Consider the following 21,018-nt stretch of genomic DNA (forward strand, 5'->3'; position numbering starts at 1 on the left):
CATGACACAAACCCCCATTTAACATGTAAACACAAGGGATAATAGTTCTTATGTGAGGCTCCTATTGTTGGTAATAATACTTCAGGGTATCAGAAATACCTGTTAATGATTCATATTTCCCCTATTTCTAAGAGGCTTTCTTTTCCTTACAGAAACTTTAGCTGTTTAACATCAAACCAAACAATTGCACAAAAACGACAGCATCAAGCTTTGCTAAATGAAACTGCTGGAGAGCACACACAGGAGAAAAGAATTTGACTGTGGTTGTTAGTGGGCTAGAAGTCAAATGAGTTTAAATAAAACTAATGTTAACACATTCCTTAATTGAAATGATTACTTCTTAGCAGAAATAAATTAAGATCAGCATGATCTTAGTGTAGGCTGCTTGGTGACCCAGCCAGACTTTTGTGCAGATTAGGGTTTTGACTGTGCCTGTTCCGACTGCGAACAGATGAAAACATTGTGTTGCAACCTGGGACTTTACATTTGTGGAGCTGGCGGAGATGCACAGTTTTGTAATGAGCCCTGAAAGTTCCTTTATTACTATATGTTTTTTGACATATATGACAAGTTATTGGCAAACTGGAAGGTAAATTTGTAAAGTTTTGGTTAGCTTTCTCAATTAAAGTACAGTCTTGGTAGAGTTCATCATTGGGCATTAGGCTGGGTCCTTCACAGCTTTCATCACTATCATCCAAGGCCATGGTGCATATTTCACTTCCTCCATCAGAATCCCAAGAAGAATGAGCACTGCTCTCAGATTTAATGCTGGAAGTAGTGCTTAGGTCCAGAACAGCTCCATCGTTCAATGGATCATATCCATAACTCTCAGAACAGGGTTCTCCAATTTTGCTCATTGGAAAAACCAAGCTGCCTGCTCTGTTCATTCCTTTGAAGATTACAGAAGTATGTCCAACGTGCTGTTTTAAAGAGACATCTTGACAAAACTCCTGAGCCATGTCTTTCAAGAGGTATGTTGCATTGAAATGGTTGTTGAATTCCAGTGTATCTTTAGTCAGAAGCTTATGGTGAAGATTTAGGTTTGAACTATGTCTAGAAGAACAAAGACAAGCTTAGCAAGAAAGTGTTTTGCCTCACTTAACAGCTGTTTCATAATGATCATTAACAAAGAAAAAAAAATTAGTATTTAGTAGCATGCAAAAACTGTATACTTCTAACTTGTCCAACTGCCACAGTAGGAGTGCACATGGATGGTTTACACATGTGACTGGGTATCTGAACTTGCTTGCACTGGCACATAGCCACAGAAGTCAATGTTTCAGATTCTCTCCTGCATTGAGGATAGCTGTCTGCTCCACTAGACCTAGTGCTGGGTCTAAAAGAGTTGGGGGACACACTGAGAACTGTGTACTGAACTGAAATCAGTGAACGGACTGAGGGTGGGAAGAAACAAGATCCTTTCCCAATGGACAAAGCAGGAAAGGAGTGACACCTGAGTCTGCAAAAAATATTGATGACCTTTTAAGTATTACAACTGTGTGCCAGGACGCAGCTGTACACATCAGTGCAGAGCTTTTCCTTGACAGGAATTTGCTTGAATGAAGGAATATTGCACTTTATGCAAACTTGCAGTTTTTGAATGGGCATCTCTGGATTCAGTTTAAAACCACCAAAACTTAGAAATCACTGCTTCTCATTGACTGCCCTCAGTCAGCTCACTGTGAACTTGCAGGCTCTGGCTAGAAGATTCAGTTTATTGCAAGATAGGGAAAACATTCTCTTGCCAGCATGGTTTCATCCAAACTATGAACTGTACAAAAGGGCACAGAAATATTTAGAACTTCCAATCACAGCACTTTATGTTAAAATCTAGAAACTTCTGCAAAGTTGTTCCAAATAACCACTGTTTTGCACAAAGCTTGTGAAGTTTCTTGTGTGCAGTTTTTTTTAAATACATCATCTTCCAAAAGTACCAGTGTTAAAACTTTACTGAATACATCAGTGGGGGAAGGAATCTGTGGCATGTGAATGTAAATCTTACTGCTAGCCTTCTTTCCTGTGGCCCATATCACAGTTACAGTGGAGAGGAATTCACATCTGGGAGGATGCAGCAGCAGATCAAGGTATGAAGCCCTGCCAGCAGTAGATGAATCTGTGTATCTCAGATGCAGCGGCCAGTCCTAAGAGACCAGCTCATCCTCTCTCTGGACTGCATCAGCTGGCTCCAGCACTCCTAGCAGATTACAGACAATCTAAACCTTGTCACTCTAAACTACTATCCAGGCACGCTTTCTGCAGCCAAAGTCTGCTGTAACAGAGTTACAGAAGAGTTAGAAAACTTACAACACTTAGTCACACTTTAACAGGTTTGTTATCTATCACTTGGCAATTCAGATACATAACTGATGGTCAACAGTAAAGTTTCAGTTCTTGTTTCTCAGACTATGTGCACAATAGACTGAAATAAAAAGATCTACAGCAACACAATACTGCTGCTAACAGTAAACCGAATCAAGCTCATGATGTAGTTTAGGAATTAGTATGTAATCTCACATAAAAGCACTACCAATGTGGATACACACCAGATAGTATTAGTTCAACTAGCACTGCGTAATGTTACTTTTGTACTAACAGAGTAATCTTGCTTTCCTTACGGACTTTTTTACACCAGTCTGTTTAAAATCCTTGAGCAAAGCAAGGACAAGGGCAAGTGAAGATTTCCTGAATTGATCTCATTGCTTTTTCATTAAAGAACACATTATACATTAAAATACACTTGAAAGTACATATTAAACACATAGGTCCACACATGCATCTACTGGAAAATTGCTAAATTCATACCCTTGTGGCTTTCCCTTTACATTCTAAAGTATTCTTTCAACTACTGCAGTCTTTATCAGTTATGAAATTTTCATGGCTTTATTTAATACCTTGTAGTCTAGTGGAAAGGAAATGTTTCTTTGAATGGATTTTCATTTCATGAATGTTCTGATAAGTTATTGTACCTGTTAGACAAGGATACACAGAAAATCTTTGCAGGCTCCACTCCTCAAACACTCATTTTAATTTCAAATTAGGCTCCCTTGTGATGGTAAAATAAATACAATTTTGTTTATAATTTTCTTACCTGTCTCGACTTCTACGAGAAGGGAAAGCAGCATTACAGCCCTCAACTGTGCAAATATGCATTTCTTTGAGATGTACATTTTTAAAATGCATTTTTACACTGTAAGGGCTTTTAAAAGTCTTCTTACAGATGTCACAATGAAAGCGGCTTTCTTCCTTCTGAATCCCTAGCGCATGTTGACTGACATGATCCATATCTTTAGAGTCTTCAAAACAAGGAATGGCAGCACCCCTGTTTGACAAAGTGCTGAAAAAGCCCCCGGTCAGCAAGTGGTGTTGCAATTCAGGGCAGTCATTTTTAGGAATCCTGCGCTTTGACTGCTCTTTAATAAACATGGGGGGTTCAGTCATTGGTTTTATAACATCATTGTAGTGGTGTTTTGGATCTTCATATATAATGTCATGGGAAACTATTTTTAATGCTTGGGTTTCTTCTGGTTTAACCTCTTTCTCACAGTGATGCAATTCATTCTCAGAGATATCCGTGATGTATTTGTTATTTGGCGCAAAGACAGATTCAAAATACTTTGGGCCCTCTACCCCAGAGACAGATTTCCATGAATTACCTGAATGGGGGTGCTTTTCCACCCTGTCGGTCACTCGCTTCTCTATCTTATGCTCACAGGTCTCAAGCTCTCCATCGCTTACCACTTGCAGACGTGTATCGTCTTCAGAACTGGCAACATCACTACTTTCATTAGGTGCCTCAACAGCTTCTTTCTCTATCTTAATAGGCATACTTGATTTACGCGATTTCTTCTTGGGTAGCATGTCAAATGGCAATTCATTTGAAACAAGCTGCTCTGGTATTGAGGACGAAACGAGAGGCAGAGAAGGAAGAGTACCTGGAGTATTAGCGAGCTCAGCTGGTGTGACTGGACTACGATAAAAAGGAAGAACAGGCTGTACTGTCTTCAGGTTTGGAAAGAGGACACCATTCTGTCCAATACTGGGAAATCCAGCCTGACCCTTTGAATCTGTACAAGAGCTGGCATAGCTGGCAATAGTTCTGCTATCCGGAGTCAGAATTGTAAATTCCGTCCTTTTACTATCTCCAGGTGCAGCAATGGCCAAACCATTTCTTAGATCTTTATCCCTGTTATTTCTATTCATTGGCATATGGAGTCTGGGGTTAGGATTCGCACTATGACGATTTCGACTACGCAAAGAGCTAAATACCATATTGCAGCCCTCAATTGTGCATTTGTGCTTTATCTTCAGATGAACGGCATTGTAATGTATTTTCAAAGTACCTTTGTCATAAAATGTCTTTTCACATGCAGTGCAGAAAACACGCCCTTTCCTTGGCCCAGCGCCATTTTTTTCAACAGATTTAACTTTGTTTTCTGGAGATAGTGCTGCCATTTCAAGCTTTGCTGCTGTATTTTGTGAACTGGAATCACTTAAAAGGGCATCATCTTCTGTTTTAGTGGTGACATCTGGACCATTTATGCTCCTCTCGTCTTCAACTTGAAATGGTGCAGAACTAGAAGTTAAGAAGCTGCTTTCAGAAAATGGCATGTGAACATCTTGTTTAGTTTCATTGCTATGGTCTTGACCTTGCTCAATCAAATGTCTTTCTGGTGGTGAACCTATCAAAGGTGGAGGCATTGGACTGAAAAACTGAAACGGCAGCATGAAAGCCATGTTATTTACAATATTCTCAAAGGGATGAATGTTAGTGGGACTCATTTTGTCCAAGGAAGCAGAAAAATTAGGACTGTGTTGATTGCAGCTCTCAATGAATGCCCTAATATCCAAATTTGCAGTTGGCGGTGGTATTATAATCGATTGCCCTTCTTTCTCTTGAATTGCCATTAACTCTACAATGGACTTAGTTTCTCCAAAACGAAGAAACTGCTGCAAAGTAGCCAGTTCTTCTTCAGCGGTCATTATGCTCCAGTGATCCAGCACCTTTCCTGAAGCATCCTAAAACAAAAAACACATGAATTAGTCAGACATTAGTCAAGGCACACAAAAAAACCCCTCCCCTCCCAATGTCTAATTTTTTTCAGGGACTAAAAATTCTTCACTAGCAAAATTATAAAATTACTCTATTTAATGAGAGATTAATGCCAATTCTGTGACACTTTTTCCACATTGGTGATATTATTTCTTTCTGAACTGACGGTAATACTTTCCAATAAACCATTTTTTTCCACAAAAATTAAGACACATCATTTGAACAACAGTTAGCATTGTGTAAGTACAGACAGCAGAGATGGAGCAATCAGACCAAGATTTAGCTCCTCATTTAAGTCAAGTATTCTTTCATTGCAAGTTTAATAATCTTCCAAGCAACTAAGATCAGAGAACAAATGAACCTGTATTGATCTATTGCCAGTGTTCACAGAGCACAGCTGTAATTACACTAGAGTGTTGGAGTTCTTTCAAACTCTAGCTATGCCTAACTTTTCCCAATAACTACAATAAATATTTTATCACAGAACATGTATTTGATGGCCTACTGAGATTTTTCACAGTGCATGTAAGAGTCTCTAAGATGATGAAGAACGTAACATTATAAATTTTTCATGTGGTAGAGGTTCAAGGTAATTGATTCCATATTTTTAATCCTAACACTAAAAAGCAAGATTATCAAGACCATTAAATATTGATTCATGTCATAATGTAAGATCATAATGTTACTTTACATAAAAGGTAACTTCCACAGTAGCAAGGACTAACATCAGTGTCAGCACATAGGGCCAAATTCATCCCTGTTGTAGCTCCAGTGAGGTCAGTAGCATTAGACCAGAGAGGAATATTGTCCCTGGTGTTTAAAATTATGGCAAATTTATTTGTCACTCTATTATTCTTTTGTATAAAAGTCAGCTCACTGTTTAAATAATACTAGAGCAAATGTTGAAGACTTTATTTTGGTACATTCCCAGTAACATTTTACTTTGGCTTACCTTTGTGGACAGATTTGAGCAAAGGAGGAATATTTCAGATAAGTCTGACTAAAAAGAGAACAATGACCCAAAATTCACCCTTTTTTTTCCTGGCACTATGCTCGCACAAGTCTATTACTGCTTTTCAGATGTGCCACACTGTTAACACATTACAAATTATTGATAAGATTAAGCTAGAAAACAGTATGAAATACTACATAGCTATCACATTTATATTTAAAAAGTCCCTCTAAATACCTGTAGCACATATCCACGTATATAATCCTGTAGTGTCCAATCCAGAGCATGGAGAATCTGTATCACCTCTTCCTGCTTCAGAACACTGAAAAGCCGATCTAGCAGAATTTTAAGGCGCACAGGAATGGCTTGGGTTCCATACAGCATGAGGCTGCTGATGTCAAACACAACATTGGATTGAACTATTTCTACCTGGCTTGATGGGTAGAGGTTGGGAATCCTTAATTTGCTCAGGGCTGAAAATAAAAGCACAAAATATAAATAAACTTGAGTCACAAGAGGTAGATAAAATTGAATGCAACTAATACTGGGGTGTGGGGAACACAAAAAGCATGCTATAGTGAAAAAGATCTAAAAGGTTTTATATAGATGTAAGAACAAATATTACCATGTGCTACCCATCCATGCCGGCATTGGTCACATTGTCGCTGATTTATTTTCCCAGGTTTGAAACACTGACAACTACAGTTCACAAGAGTGCATCGGATAGCCTGGAAATCAACAGAAAGGATAACAGGTAACACATAAGCACCATCTAGAGTGTGCAGTTATACATACACAATACACCAATAAAACCCACATGAAGACAGAGTTAACATACCAGCACATACCCATTGATGTGCAATATAAGTAATCCAGGCAAAAATCTGAGTTATGCAAGACTACCTCTGCTTGAAAGAGAATCAGCCAGCAGCTAGAGCACTACAGTGTTATGGAAGCACAATATTTAATGACATGCATGGTGACACTTGTGTGGATTTATTTAGACTGAACCATCTTTATAACAACAATAAAGTGTTCTTGTGCATTCACCTAAGCTATGATCTTCATGTAAGATCACTTGTAAGGCTTGAAAACAAAGATGTACAGATGAGAGTCCTACTCTCATGAAGTTTTCCTGGAACTCCATACTGCAATATAGGAAGTTCCAACAAGCAGTGCCTTGGCTCTGTGGAGATGCAAACATACAGCAGCATCCACACAATGTATGTATCCTGTCAAAGATACAGGAGTTCATTACCATTTTGTAGTAGCAAAGCTCACCAAAAAGTACTCCAGCTCCTCAAAAACAACAGCAGTCACATTTTGTAAATGTAACGCTTGAAATACAATAGGCAAAAATAGAGCACGCAGCACCCAGCTGCACAGTTCAATTTGTGCATCACTTTACTCTCACCAAGGTCATCTATTATGCAAATCAAATTAGCATTCAGATATTCCTAATAAGCAGGGTAATACAAACTTACTTCCTGGAATATATGCTTTCTTCTGTATGTGCCCATCTGCTGCAGAAGGCAGACAGACAACTTTGAGGTCCTAGTTAAAGCTCCATAGGGACTGCTATAGAGCAAAGCATTTGTAGGATTCTGTATCGCTTAGATCTGATACTGAGAATAGTTTCTGCATAAATGGAATATTTGTTATAGGGAGAGAAGATGAAGAAGTTAATGTGCAGGAAGCCTGCACTAGAAAACAAAAAGTTAGATTATGCAATTGTAGCAAGTCTACATGTTTCTGTTTTTTTTTTTTTAAAAAAAATATTTTACATTTTAAAGTACAGAGAGGCAAATTTGAAATAAGGCAAAGTTATGCCCAGACCACTACTCCTGCTCCTAGGGTTTTATGCAAAATGGGGACTTCCACTACTTATTAATACCTTTAAAAAAGCAAGACAAGACTTGAAGAAAAAAGTAACGTCTTTTCAATGCAGTCATCCCCACATTGGCACTTTTGGAAGACATACAAACAAGCAAGTTTTTTGGCAATCAGGCTAAGAAAGATGGACGCAGGCAATGTTTAACATGAAAAGGACATGAGAGAAAGGTAATTTCACTGAGGTTTGCAATGGGCATTTTTTTATGCTTGAAGAATTTGACTGACTCGGGGCAGAGGGAGACGCTCCATGCAGTAGTCTACTACAAAGAAGCACGTGCAGGACATTTGGAGATCTCTTGCTTTACATGACTGGATTTGGACTGAGATTTTAAAATCTCAGGAGCTGGCTTGTCAAGGGGTTAGCTCCCATGCACGTTTCCACACTGCAGTGACTTGATGCTGAGATTCATCTTTATTTGAAGGGTTGGAACAAGTGGCAACAGGGCTATTGAAATCTCTGAATCACTTGGCCTTTAATCTTTTAAAGGAGCCATTGCAAAATACTGAATTTTTGAGAAAAGCTCTGTGCTCCCGTAAAGTCGTAAAATACACATCAATACCCTATGCAGTGTGCATTGCTTCACTTTAATGCAGGACATGTTTTCACTTAGATGCTAAAATACTTTCATACAACAATAAAAAGCTACACATTTCTCATAGAAAAGTTGCAAAAAAAGGTGTAGTTGGCTGATGATTCATTTCTATCACAAGATACGCGAGGTTGGACTGGATGATCTTTAAGGTCCCTTTCAACCTAAACCATTCTATGATTCTTTGATATCATAGAAAAATGCAGTTCCAGTCTTCTACCTCTGTACATACACAATAATCTGGGACTTCACAGACTGAACCCCTTCCATAAGTGGCCCTGCTAGGTTTGGTAAGCTACAGTGCATTCCATGAATGCATCTTTTGCAGTCCCTCCAGACAAAATTACAAAAGAGTACTTCCTTTTTTCTGCAAGAAGTAACAGAAATATGCACAATGTAAAAAGCTGTCATGATGATAAGTTAATTGAGATTTCAAAATTTTTTTCATTCCTTTTCCTTTGGACACGTTCCACAAACCACTGACCTTTCAAACAATTTTTTCTTCTTAATTTGCGTACTTAGACAAGAAAGATACACTGCGCAAAGTTCTGCATTTCATCGCTTTGTGAAAGAACTTTCTTCTATATAGTACATGTATTTATTTTATTGTCTTGTATATGTGCAGAAGACTGCACATGCAAAAACCAGAAAAAGTAACAGGAGGACACTTTGCTTTACAGATACGAAAGCGGCTCTTCAAAAGGGAGTGGAGCTCCCCATCTATCCTAAATGTGGAATTGGTCCCTCTCAGATCAATACATTCCTACTTCTGGACACCAGTGCTGGCTGTGGGTTGCTTGCACGCTGCTAGTGAATCAAAGGTCTGCCCTCCAATCAGGGGTCTGTCGCTGACTTAAACATTACTGAGGAGAACAAGTGTGATCTTCAGGTTGGTCGCATTTTCCTTCCTTTGTGCTTGTCTGAGTCTGTGTCTCCTAAAACTTTTCTAGCAACGTTTGCGTTAAGAGTCACAGAGAAAATATTACATGGCAAAATTAACTTTAAAATAATCAGTGAGTCATAATTTTAAATCTCCATTCATTGTTCACCTTACAAAGGTACTTGTAAAAGATGCACTTTGATTATCTCTCAAATTGACTTATATCAGTTTAATGAAGAGAAACTTAGCTGAACTTCATGAGATTAATATGCTTGTCTTTTGCCTGTTAATCCTACTATCCTAAATATGTCTATTCTGAGGTACTGTAATTATATCAAGTCTTTTAATGAGCTGTATTTTCCCAACAAGTGGAATGCACACACAATTTCATTCTACAGAACAAAGGCATAACTTTCTGTATTGCACACACGTAAAGCTTCAAAATCATAATTAAAGGATTGGAAATGTAGATGGAAATTAAGGTGGAAATTTTTTAAAGTGCAATCCTTTCATTCAGGTCTATTATTTAGTTTCATCTTCCAGAAACATAAGGCAGATGTTTTAAAAAAAATAAATCTTATGATAACATCAAGGATCTCGTTATTGCTTTCCAGTCACTCTCTCCCTCACAAATGGATCTTTCCAAATCCATTATCAGCAACGCTTTCATTCTGTTTTTTTTTAAACAGAGTTGAAAATTCTGATCAAAATTTTCTGTGGTTTTACCAGCATGACTGTGGGTACCCGAATGTCAGACTTTTAATACAAATGATTCCTCATTACGAGAGAGGCAGATTAACCATTAAAGTGGCCACTGAAAAACGTCTAACTACCAGTCACTGAAAAAGAAACCTTAACATCTTGCCTGAAATAGCGGCTGCTGACATCTTTTTTTGCCAGATATTGATGTGACTTCGATTATGCTTCAAAAGTTCCTGAACGTTTCTTTGCAACCCACTCACAGCCTTCACAGCTAAAGAAAAGCACAGGCTAATGGGACAAGTTCATTCTGATTCTGAGTATATAATCGGGCTTCGTTTCATAAAGCAAGCTGGAGATCGTCTATGCTCTCCTGAAGCCTTTTGGGACCTATGCTCACTTGCAACATACTAAGAGCAGCTTTAAAAAAGTGCAGCAAGGGAAGAAGGGCAGTGGAACTATCAAATCTCATTCAGTGTTAAGTGGATTCTGGTTTGACAGCACTTTGGCTTGGGAAATAAATTAAAGAGTAAGTAAATATTGAAGACCCTGTCAGGACCAAGTTAGAGCTCTCTGCTCACACGGGAAAGCTGCTCTGGCTGCACGCAGTGAGAGCCGCAAGTGCAGACACCAGTAAAATGGAAGAGCAAGTCCCAAATTACCCTGGTAGCATTTAGCGTCAGTAATGCACAGGTCAGCATCCTCACTTGTTTCTGGTATCCAGAAAAACCCTTGGCTGCTTTGCACAAAGCTACCCCTCACTTCAGAAACTGCTTTTTGGAAGCTACTGCCATCGCATGAAGAGCACGAGAGCTTCACTGCTCTGCTACTGACAAAATGGTGTCAGGGATTCTGAGTCGTGGGAACGTCTTTGGCAAGCAGGGGTTAGAAATTCCCATTTAATAGAAAATAGAAAAATAGTTTAAAATAGAAGCTTGAAGAATAAATAGGAGTTTCAGGAAAGAAATGAGAGAAACTTCCACTGGATGAGATATAACAGATACCACTTTTCATGTCCTTCAGTGAGGGCTTCGAGCAACAGGTCGTACCTCCTACGGTTGTCTCACCTTCATTTCCCAGAAAAAGCAATCCCAATGAATATATGTAGCCCTCCAAGATATGTACTCTGATGAGCACATATCCTATAGGAAAAAAAAGGGACATGTCCCACTTCTGCAGAATAGATTTGTAGTGGCTCCACAGTAAGACCAGTTGTGGAGGAAGCAGCAAGATTTATAACAGGGGAAAAGGAACAAGTTGTAAAGCATTAGGTTTATTTCTTTTTTGTCTGCAAATCAGCTAAAACATGAAAGCCTTTTTACTTCCTAGAGTACAGGTAACAATTTTCTCACATCCTGAGAATAATCAACCGAAATTAAACTCTCTTTCTGGTTTGTAGAAATAAAATTAAACATGGGACATATGTCAGGTTATTAGAAAACATTTTCTTGCTTTCACCTTGTAAAAGATTCGCAAGGGAAGCAAAGGGATGGATACATTTACCATCTCTTAAATTAGAAGCATAATCCACAGATAAATCAAAGGTCAAATCCAAATCTCTGTGCATCTTTCAGTAAAGAAAATAGTAACTACATGTGAGTGTGAAGTTGCTTTCCTGTCCAATTTGTTGTTTTCCTTTCTTTTTTTTTAACTGTTATCCTCCGTGTTTCTTACAGTTGCAAAGCTTCAATAAGTCTTCCTTTTTCATCACCTCCTGACATTTGATTATTTCTGCATTTGAATCTCTTGAACAGCCACTGAAAGCAGATACAAATCTAAAAAATCCCTATCTTAAGCATCTCTGTCAATGCTGCACTGTCCTATATCGTACAATGAGCAAAGCTTTGCTCTGTCCATTTTCTGTCAGGCAACTTTTGCCACTTCCCCTAAGGATATATTCCACTGATAAATAACACTGTCAGTTTTGTCATGATTTAAAACAAGTTCTCAATTCACATTTTGCCCACCGTACTTTCACTATATCACAACTCAGCTGTGCCTATCTGTACCACACTAATAACATTTGGGTTTTTTCAGCTATCCCACATGTATGTGCATCCAAACCTGTCCACTTTACAGTATGTATTTAGCCCTTGTGCATGTTCTTCCTAGACACAGACTTCAGTTGTTGATACTCTGTTGAGCTCCCTGCAGTTTACTGTAACTAAAATATAATCCAGTACATTCCAGATACAATCACAAAAGGTGTTGGGCTCCTCCAGATGGTGTAAGTACTTGTTGAAGACACAGCCCAGCAATTAAGCCTAAATTGCATATTGATATTATATCTGTTAGAGTTTAGATTAAGCATCTTGTATCTCTGCTGTTCCTTGAAAGTTTCAACATATTCCAAGTTTAGCAAGGCTATGAATCCCATCTGCCTGTAGAGAACATGAGGAGGGCCTCTGCAGCGCCTTCAAGGAAAGGCTCTGGGCCATTTTCTTCTTCCTGACATACTCACTTCAGAGAGATAACGGGATACCTGCAGGACAGACAGAGTATGGAAACCTTTTGCTGCCTGGAAGTAGAGCTGACAGAACACATAGGGAAGGGGGAAAAGGGAGACAACCAAGCCACAGTGTGTTAAATGCACTTACATGTGTACAGGTTTGATGGTAAGGCCAGTTTGGGAGTTACTTTGCACAAAGCAGACTTGGTCCATGCTACAACTTGCACGTGTTCAGCTCAGTATTGTGCTGTTTTTTTCTGTCACGTGTTTAAGGCTCTCAGGTACAGCTCAGGTCAAAGCTGTACTGGCAAGTTACACACCACACATAGCATCCGTACACTGCCTGCCTTCAATAACCTTAGCCCAGAAACAAAGGGTTTCCCATTCATGTACACTTATGCCTACTCAAGTGCATTTGGTTGTTTCAAGTTCTGCTGTTTCTATACTGAAGTTTAAAAATACTTCAGACTACAATAAATAATTACATAAAATTACTAAAACAAGGAAAAGGTTCTTATAAGATTTCTAGTTATATTGTATTGAATGCTGCACACACTATTTCCACAGTCTTATCTCATAAAAATGTTTCTGACAAAGTAACAGCTGCCATTAATGCAGTTATTTAATAAACATAAGTAACAACAAACATCTTTCATGAGAAGCAATCAAGCTTTACAGTTTGTTGTATCCAGAAAACAGTCTGATATCTTCCATATTTTGAGCTTTTACCTAAGTTGAGAAAAGTTGCACATAAATGGGACAGAGTAAACAGCACTGACCAAGTAACTCCAACCTTCTCCATTAACATGTTTAAAATGCCAGCCCTAGATGATTCATTTGACAAACTGCTTATTAGTAAAATAATTTAGCAAAATTCTTGTCTCCTGCTTAAGAGACCAACTAGGAGAGAGATGGGAAAGGAGTAGACGGGCCACAACTTGCCTTTTACAGTTACACTCACAGCTCCATTCCTAAATCCACAACAGCTCCTCGATAACTGGGCTGGTTTTCACACACACTGACCGTGTACACTCAGGGGGTGCAAGAACCTTCGAAAATCCCAGACAAAAAGCTTTTGTTTCAGAGGCCAAGCCTGGATTTAGGAGTTGATCTTAACACCTATTGTGCTGAAAATTTTGGCTGGTGCTGATACCACTCAACTCCCACTTATCCCTTCTCTGTGGGGAAATTATGCTATGATTTTTACTCCCAAAAGAACACAAAGGCCACAAGTTGAATACATTTTCTAGATAAGACCACAGAATACATCCCATTAATTATCAGGATCCTTATGTATATATTCATATTGTTTATTTAGGGTCAGATACCAAAACCTGACCTCCTTTTAAACAGCCACAGCCCGAGAATACAAGGAAGCAGAGTACTTGCAACCCAGATGCCGCAGCAAGTTGCATTACCCATTACCCTCTCCCTCAGTGGGGCTGAACAAAGTCAACTTTGGCCTAGGATTTGACAAAATCTCTTTCTTGTGGGTGCAGTTAAGCACCTTAAGCTGAAAATATTTAAGTGCTCTTGTAATAATTGATTAAAATATCCTCAAAAACAGTCAAAAAGTGAGGAGGGTGTGAAGAAAAATAGCTCAGTAAGATGGAATTGAAATTAGGTAATACCTTCACATGATGGCACCATCCTAGGAAATCCACAATACTGCAGATCTGAAGGGGAGTTTTAGCTGGCTACTGAATTATGGGCCACGAGTCCACACGTTGCCACCTTGTGAAAAAGTTTTTCTAACTGAGAACAGTACTGAGACCGAGGAGCTGAGACAAGAGACTTCCCTAAACACAGACTCACGACCCTCAGCCAGTTCGGGCTCAGCTTTCGCAGCTCAGGAAGAGGAGCTCTGGGCAGTCTCGGGCAGTGCAGGCAGGCGAGGGAGCAGCAGGCAGCCGTTACCGAGAAAGGCAGCACGCTGCAAGGCCAAACCTTAATCACGGCATAACTTGTGGGATGAAAATCACTCCTCATGCATGTCACTTACCCTAAAGGGCCCCTTAGGGCAACTCTTGTTAATGGCACTGTCAAAATAATTATAAAGAGAAAAGAATGTGCGTGTGTGTGAGCACACACACTCAGACTGCTGCTCTTTAAACATAAAGCACTGGACAGTAAAACTTCGTTTTGCTGTTCAACAAGGTGCTTGTAGATACATTGGATTACACTGCAATTAATCTCACTTGTTACCAACAGGTGTATGCTGACAGCTCGGTCAAACTCGGAAATGTATTTAGATCCTCTTTTACCATCCGGTTTGGAAAAGAAAACAAGAAAACCAAATTGAGGAATGAAGGTGTCACATTATCATTATCTTACAGTTGTTATTGACTTTTGAATCTGAGATGCACTGCAGTGCTACAGTCCCGACGGCGTACCTGCCTCAGCCTGTGGTCAGAAAGCCTTACATTTTGCTGAGTATTACGCAGTATCTGTCACAAGATATTGAAGGTAATTCCCTTTTTAATAAATTTACAGAAAAAGTTCTTATTAGCACATTTCAGAAATGAGTAACAGATTGCTGCATACTGATGAGAAAAACTGCTCAGGCTTTGGGGGTAAGGATAAGTCACTGGACAGAAACGTTGTGAAATTTCTTCTGAAGAACACTAGATGCTACTCAACCTAGCAAATAAATTGCACACATACTATTCACCCATATTGACATGCTATGCATACCACTCTAAATTCTGAAGCTGCAGATCTATCCGTGAACTAAAGTTTAATTACAGATTTAACTCCAAGCCCTATGTCAGCAAGAAATAAGTGTTACAAACACAAATTCACAAGTATCAGAGAAATAAAGAATGTTAGTATAAATCGACTGCAAGCCCTTTAAAATATGTAAACACTTTTAAATATGCCTTAAACTCCTAAACATCTAAAATGTTACATGTGCACAATGTGGGCGAGTTAAAGTTTCAAAGACAATCCTAACTTTTTCAGCTCCTTACACCACTGCTTAAGACTCAGAGCCATAGAATACGCACGCTCAAATTGTTTCCTTGATTACAGTTAGAGAAGATACGGATTGGAGACTGAAAGACAACTAACAGTACTCTGAAATATTCAGCGTTACACAATTTCATTTAATGCAATTTCATAAATTTTAAACCCAAACTGTATTTGTACACATTCACATGATGCTATCTATGGAGCTACAGTTATGCAATATTTTATGCAACAGTGTCGCTCCATTGGTAATTTCACAATTTAAAACTTAGTATTTCTTTTTATTGAACACAGGTGAGGAAATTTTAAATGGCTTTCAAGCATCAGTTTAAAGAGCTACTTTCATATGAAGAAGTACCCATTTCTCAGTGATAATCTGCTGTATTTGAAGTAAAAAGTTTGGGGTTTTCTTTTTTTACTTTTTATTTTTAGCTGTTTCTTTAAAGAAACTACCCTACCCTGGTTTTAAAATGTGGAATGGAAATATCATTCCTCTTTATTCTAAAACGACGGAAGTCTGTTAGAAATTTTCACTTTTCCTCGTTCCCACAATAATATTATTTTTGAGTCTGAAGACTGAAATTTCAGTTCCTAAGCAGTTTTTTAGCTAGCAATTAGCAAGAAAATAATAAGAAATAAAAACTAAAAAGAAGAAAGACAGTGACATTTGCTGCAGAAGTTCAGTTGTAGCATCTGCTAGGACAAAAACTGCTGGGTCGCCCAGCACATAGGAACTGGGAGAGCTCCTGCACCTCTGAAGCCAGGAAGTACAAGAGCTGACTCGAACAGTTCTCATTCCCTGCATTTGGTGGATGTTTTGCTGGAATACTGAATTCAACATCTATACCTAAATTTTACCTTAAATCTGCATGATAATTCTTATCAAATGGCAAATAATACAAAAGGTGTTTAAAAAACACGTATGAGTAGCAAAAGCTGTATTTAAAATGAAATAAGAACGTTTCTGTTCTTATCAGAGGCATATTCAATATTAGAGTCATGAAGTCTTTATTACTTAAAGTAAAATAAATCACTGGTTTGTTTGACTGGAAATGGAATTACATGCTCCATGTTGTATGAACGGATTTTTAACAATATCATGAACAGGCACAAGACATTTGCTATCAAAAGGCCAAACCTTTTTGCAGCCCAAGCAGGCAGAATTTCATCTCAGCTATAGTAACGCCCATGAAGTGGCCCAACATTTGTAATGTTTTCCCTGTTACTATGAAGATTTAGCTCTCCTGCAGGTTTGGATATATGTTTGCAGGCACCATTATTCTGGGGGTTCTAAACAGCATGTAGATGGTTTGGTGGTTCAAAGAATAAACAGAACAATTAATTTTTTAAATCAGTTCAGCAAACATCTGCATTTTAAGTATAACATAAATGTATTTATTGTAACATTACTTACTTTTTACATGTTCATGTATTGGTAAAATAAAAGTCTGATTAAGCTGCAAACTACAAAAACCCAGTTTAGTTCAAATAAAACTAGATAATTATACTGGTTATAACCAAAACTTGCTAGCATTGTACACATAACGGTAAAATCGACCTAACCGAATATACATGATATGTTCTTTGAAAGTCCGTATTTTTCCCTTTCCTGTAGAGAATCAATTAGAAAGGTATCCTTCCGTGTATATTGTTCCAATCACTAGAACAAAGAAAACCAACAGGCATTGTTAGCAGTTAAAATAATGCTCGTCCTACTTTGCACCATGACCTGGGGTGGAGAGGGGCTCCCCACCTCCCACTCCTCCAGCACTGAGAGCTGAGCCACAATTTCTAAAACCAAAGGGCAGAAACAGAGACTCTTGTCTAACACAACACTTGCATATTTTTCAGCAAACTGCAGTAAACAGAACTGTATTTTCCAAAAATATGTTAAAAATAGAAACATGTGATCTTTTCCCACCTAGGATTGTATCCTTACAATTAAAGCCTATTAGCTGGCATCCCTTTTAACCGTCAAACTCAGACGGTGGCAGTTCTATAGCCACAAAGAGAAGCAGTAAATGAGAAGAACATGTTACTACACTGCATTTGAGAAAGTTTGGCTCCAAGCTATGCACTGATTAATATCAGATCTCCTTCTTTACTTGCCTCTTGACAATCTTGTCACATCTGGCTGACAAATCCTTACAAGCTTATCCAAACCAAGGCAGCCCAGATCATGCTCTGGGAGTAGCTTGAAGGAAGCGGCAACACCAGCCATGCACTGATGTGCCATCATGAAACTAATGAAGCTGACTTCACTTGCAGACTGCAGGAACACGAAGAAACACAACACGCCTCAAGGTTTTGCAACAGAACGCAGAGTTGGCTAACCAAAAGATAAGACAAACAATCAGCTCCCCAGGTTCAAGAAGCCAAGTAGTTACATGAATTACAAAAATTTATACAGAAATCACTTCAGCAACAGTCTCAACTAAACAAGCACAATAAACCCCAACTTCGGATCAGATGTGAAAATTGGCTGCTAAATGCCTTTCAAATAATGGTTTGTTTTAAATTAAAACAAAACCAGTTCATTTCATTTTCTCTCTCCCACATCCCCAAAAGAGCAGAATGTTGCCCAGCTCGCAGGTTATTCAAACTGAAAAACATTTTAAAAAAGAGGAAAAAAACCAGTGTCACTTTTTATCAATAGGATTTTACAGAAGGATAAACCACAGCCTGTGTCTATCAGTAGCCCTCCCCTGGGTTAGCGATCTGCCCTCTCCTCATTTTTAAACCAAGGATTCGTTACACACAGGACTGCCAGTATTTGGCCAACTAATAAACCAGAAAGTAAAATGTTGTATCTTAAACACATCTAACAAAACCTCATTATGTATGAGCTGACAATTAAACCACGTTTATTTTTCTAAGTGATGAAAAAAAAAGAATAAAAACAAATTAAATAAGCTTCTGATGCACTTAACCTCTTAATTAGTGCAACATATTTTAAAAAAACAGACTCCCTCCCCATACCCACACAAACACACACTCATTCTCCTCCTGCTCACCCCCCCAGATACAGACAGACAGATTCTAAGAATCACTGGCCTTATTTTCTGGATGCTAAATAGTCAACAATAAATTGTACATAAAGGGCACACATTAGACTCCACTTTAGTGATAATTTCTAAAGAACTTCATAGTGAAATTACACTGTTGTCTGCTCTCCAGTGCATTTATACGTCACGATAATGATAATGTATCTGCTTAAAGCACTTGACTCGGAACACATCCGAGTCACAAATCACAGATTTTATTGCTATTAACGTATATTGAGGACTTGTACAATTAAACATTGACAAGTATTTATGATTTACATGCTACTACTTCAGTTGGAAAACAATTACACAAGTGATGGCTCTGCTTATTGCAATCAGCCTGCAATTCTGCATTACTTACTGGAGAACAGAAAAGTCATACAGTTGTTTACAGTGCACAGCAGAAAGAAAACCAGGATTTTTTACATAAACCAGTTTTTTACTCTCACAGTATCTTTTTGCAATTGAGAAATGGAGGGCACAGCTCCCTACAGCTCGCATCTCCATTGTTCATTACTCAAAGCAACACCATTACAAGATTTTTTAATATCTCCGCAGCGCATAACCACAAGTAAAAGTTGCAGTCAAAACACACATTCATATAGAACTGCAAAGAACTTTCCTTACCTCAGACATTCTGACTGTGCTTATGTTTCCAGAGCTATAAAACAGTTTCCCATTCCCTCAGTGAGTTGTACAAAGAAGTACTGGAAACACTCCTGCCTGTACAAGTACTAAGGCAGAACCATCACACGCCTCTTTACTCTTGTCTGACTCTGAGCACCTCAAGGTCTGATGTATGCTCGGGCTGTGCACAGGGGAGTGAAATAAGATCCTCCCCCTTGGTGTTCTCCAGACCTACAGTACGAAGTTGGGGCTGCCTCTCACCTCTGCAGCCAGCTCTCACCTCGCTGCCCCGCGGTGCTGTGCTCTGGCGCGCTCCTCCAGTCGCAGGGCAGTCCCCTCACAGCTGGCTCGAAGAGGGCACGACACTCATCTTTCACAGAGATTTGATCAAAAGGAGTCACGGAGGCTTGAGGCGCTCCTAATGCAGTGCGAGGAGATTCTACCTCTGCTCTGGCAGCCTAAGTAATGCATTAAATCAATGCAGCTGACCTAAGGCCTATTACAGGGTTTTTTTTTTTCCTTCTCGGAGTGTACGACTATCTGCAAATAAGCTATGAGGTACTTATGATTAAAATTACTTATTTTTAGTGGCAGAGTGTTGTTTCTCAAATTGCAGCTGCTGTGTGGTTTTTTTTCTTTTTAAACATTTGCAGGTCTCAAAGGTTCACCGAGTGGGGTGTGTATTTTTTAAAGTTAAAACATTTCCCCCTATCAACTTACTTTTGAGCTAGGGCTGAATTTTATTTTATGAAGTTGAAGCTTCCTATTAAGAGAAATACAGGTCATAAAGACAGGAGAAGAATTACTTTCAGTAATTGGGGCAAAATCTGGTTTCAGTTATCCAGGTGTTGGGTTGCATTCGTGAGTTAGAGCAGGATTTTTGTCATAGTCATTTCTCACCTATTTTAAAAAACAAAACAAAAACCTGAACAAAACACTGTTCCCCTCCTCTCTACTCTGCTTTTGCCTCCTGTAGGGAATTTCTTGGCACTCTCCTAACCAAGGAATACAGTGCACGATGCCCAGAGATAGACAAGAGCAAGTTGCATTGAACTCAGTGGGAATCCTTGTAGGAACATACCAGGACAATACTTGACGAGATGAGTATTTGTAATCCTATAGGAAAGGCAGCAGGAAATAAGATGGCTGTAGGGAGAAGAGACAGCTAATGTATTATTAGTGTTGGTTAATTTGTTGTCTTCTTCTAGTCCAATTTAGGATTTGCTAGACATGCACAATGCTTAAGGAGAGAACCTAATTTACATTTTACTAAATACTGGAGTACAATAACGTTAACTCCACGGTGGTGGTTCAACCAGGCCAGCGTAGAGTCAATGTGATACCAGAATCTCTTCCCATAGAGCATGACATGAAGCATATGCTTTCCTTGAATTCCTAGGTTTCTTCACCCTATACCTTCTTTCTCTCACTCCGCTATTGAACAACACTGAAAACCAGAGCGGGGGATTTAATTTCATGGTATGGTCTGCCAGATACTTCTCCCAAAAACCACTGCAGTGTGGGAAGAGTCAGCCACCGATGGCGGCTTGGTCCTTCCCCAGCTCCGCATGGGGGTTCCATGCCACCTCTGCCCCCTGCAACATGCCAGGGCACCTCTCTCAGCCACGCAGGACAGCTACACACGCATTAGCAGTGGTCTTAAGATACCAGCTTATCTCTTGTAAGATGTAGGAAAAAGTGCCATGGCCAACACCATGCAGTCTGAGGTGACTCAACGGCAGTGTTTTGAAGATATCAACAGCAGATATGTTCTGTGATGAGGACAAAGCCTAACTGTTCTCTCAAAGCCAAAGGCACACCTTGTTACTAAAATCGTATTTCCTTCCTAATGAAATAAGCAGCGATG

The 21,018-nt window shown here is 39.0% G+C and overlaps 1 protein-coding gene across 1 annotated transcript; it reads right to left on the minus strand.

The window, feature by feature from the left end:
* Window positions 1–371: 371 nt before the first annotated feature.
* BNC1 (basonuclin 1) lies at window positions 372–19,296 on the minus strand. Its single transcript, XM_010192239.1, has 5 exons — window positions 19,152–19,296; window positions 6,628–6,730; window positions 6,240–6,475; window positions 3,089–5,016; window positions 372–1,053 (listed from the first exon to the last, which is right to left on the minus strand). The coding sequence occupies exons 1-5, from the start codon at window positions 19,158–19,160 to the stop codon at window positions 372–374; spliced, it is 2,958 nt and encodes a 985-aa protein (XP_010190541.1). The 5' UTR covers window positions 19,161–19,296.
* Window positions 19,297–21,018: the final 1,722 nt, after the last annotated feature.

The sequence above is a fragment of the Mesitornis unicolor genome, unplaced genomic scaffold (genome assembly GCF_000695765.1).
Source record: "Mesitornis unicolor isolate BGI_N332 unplaced genomic scaffold, ASM69576v1 scaffold3039, whole genome shotgun sequence".
Taxonomy (NCBI): domain Eukaryota; kingdom Metazoa; phylum Chordata; class Aves; order Mesitornithiformes; family Mesitornithidae; genus Mesitornis; species Mesitornis unicolor.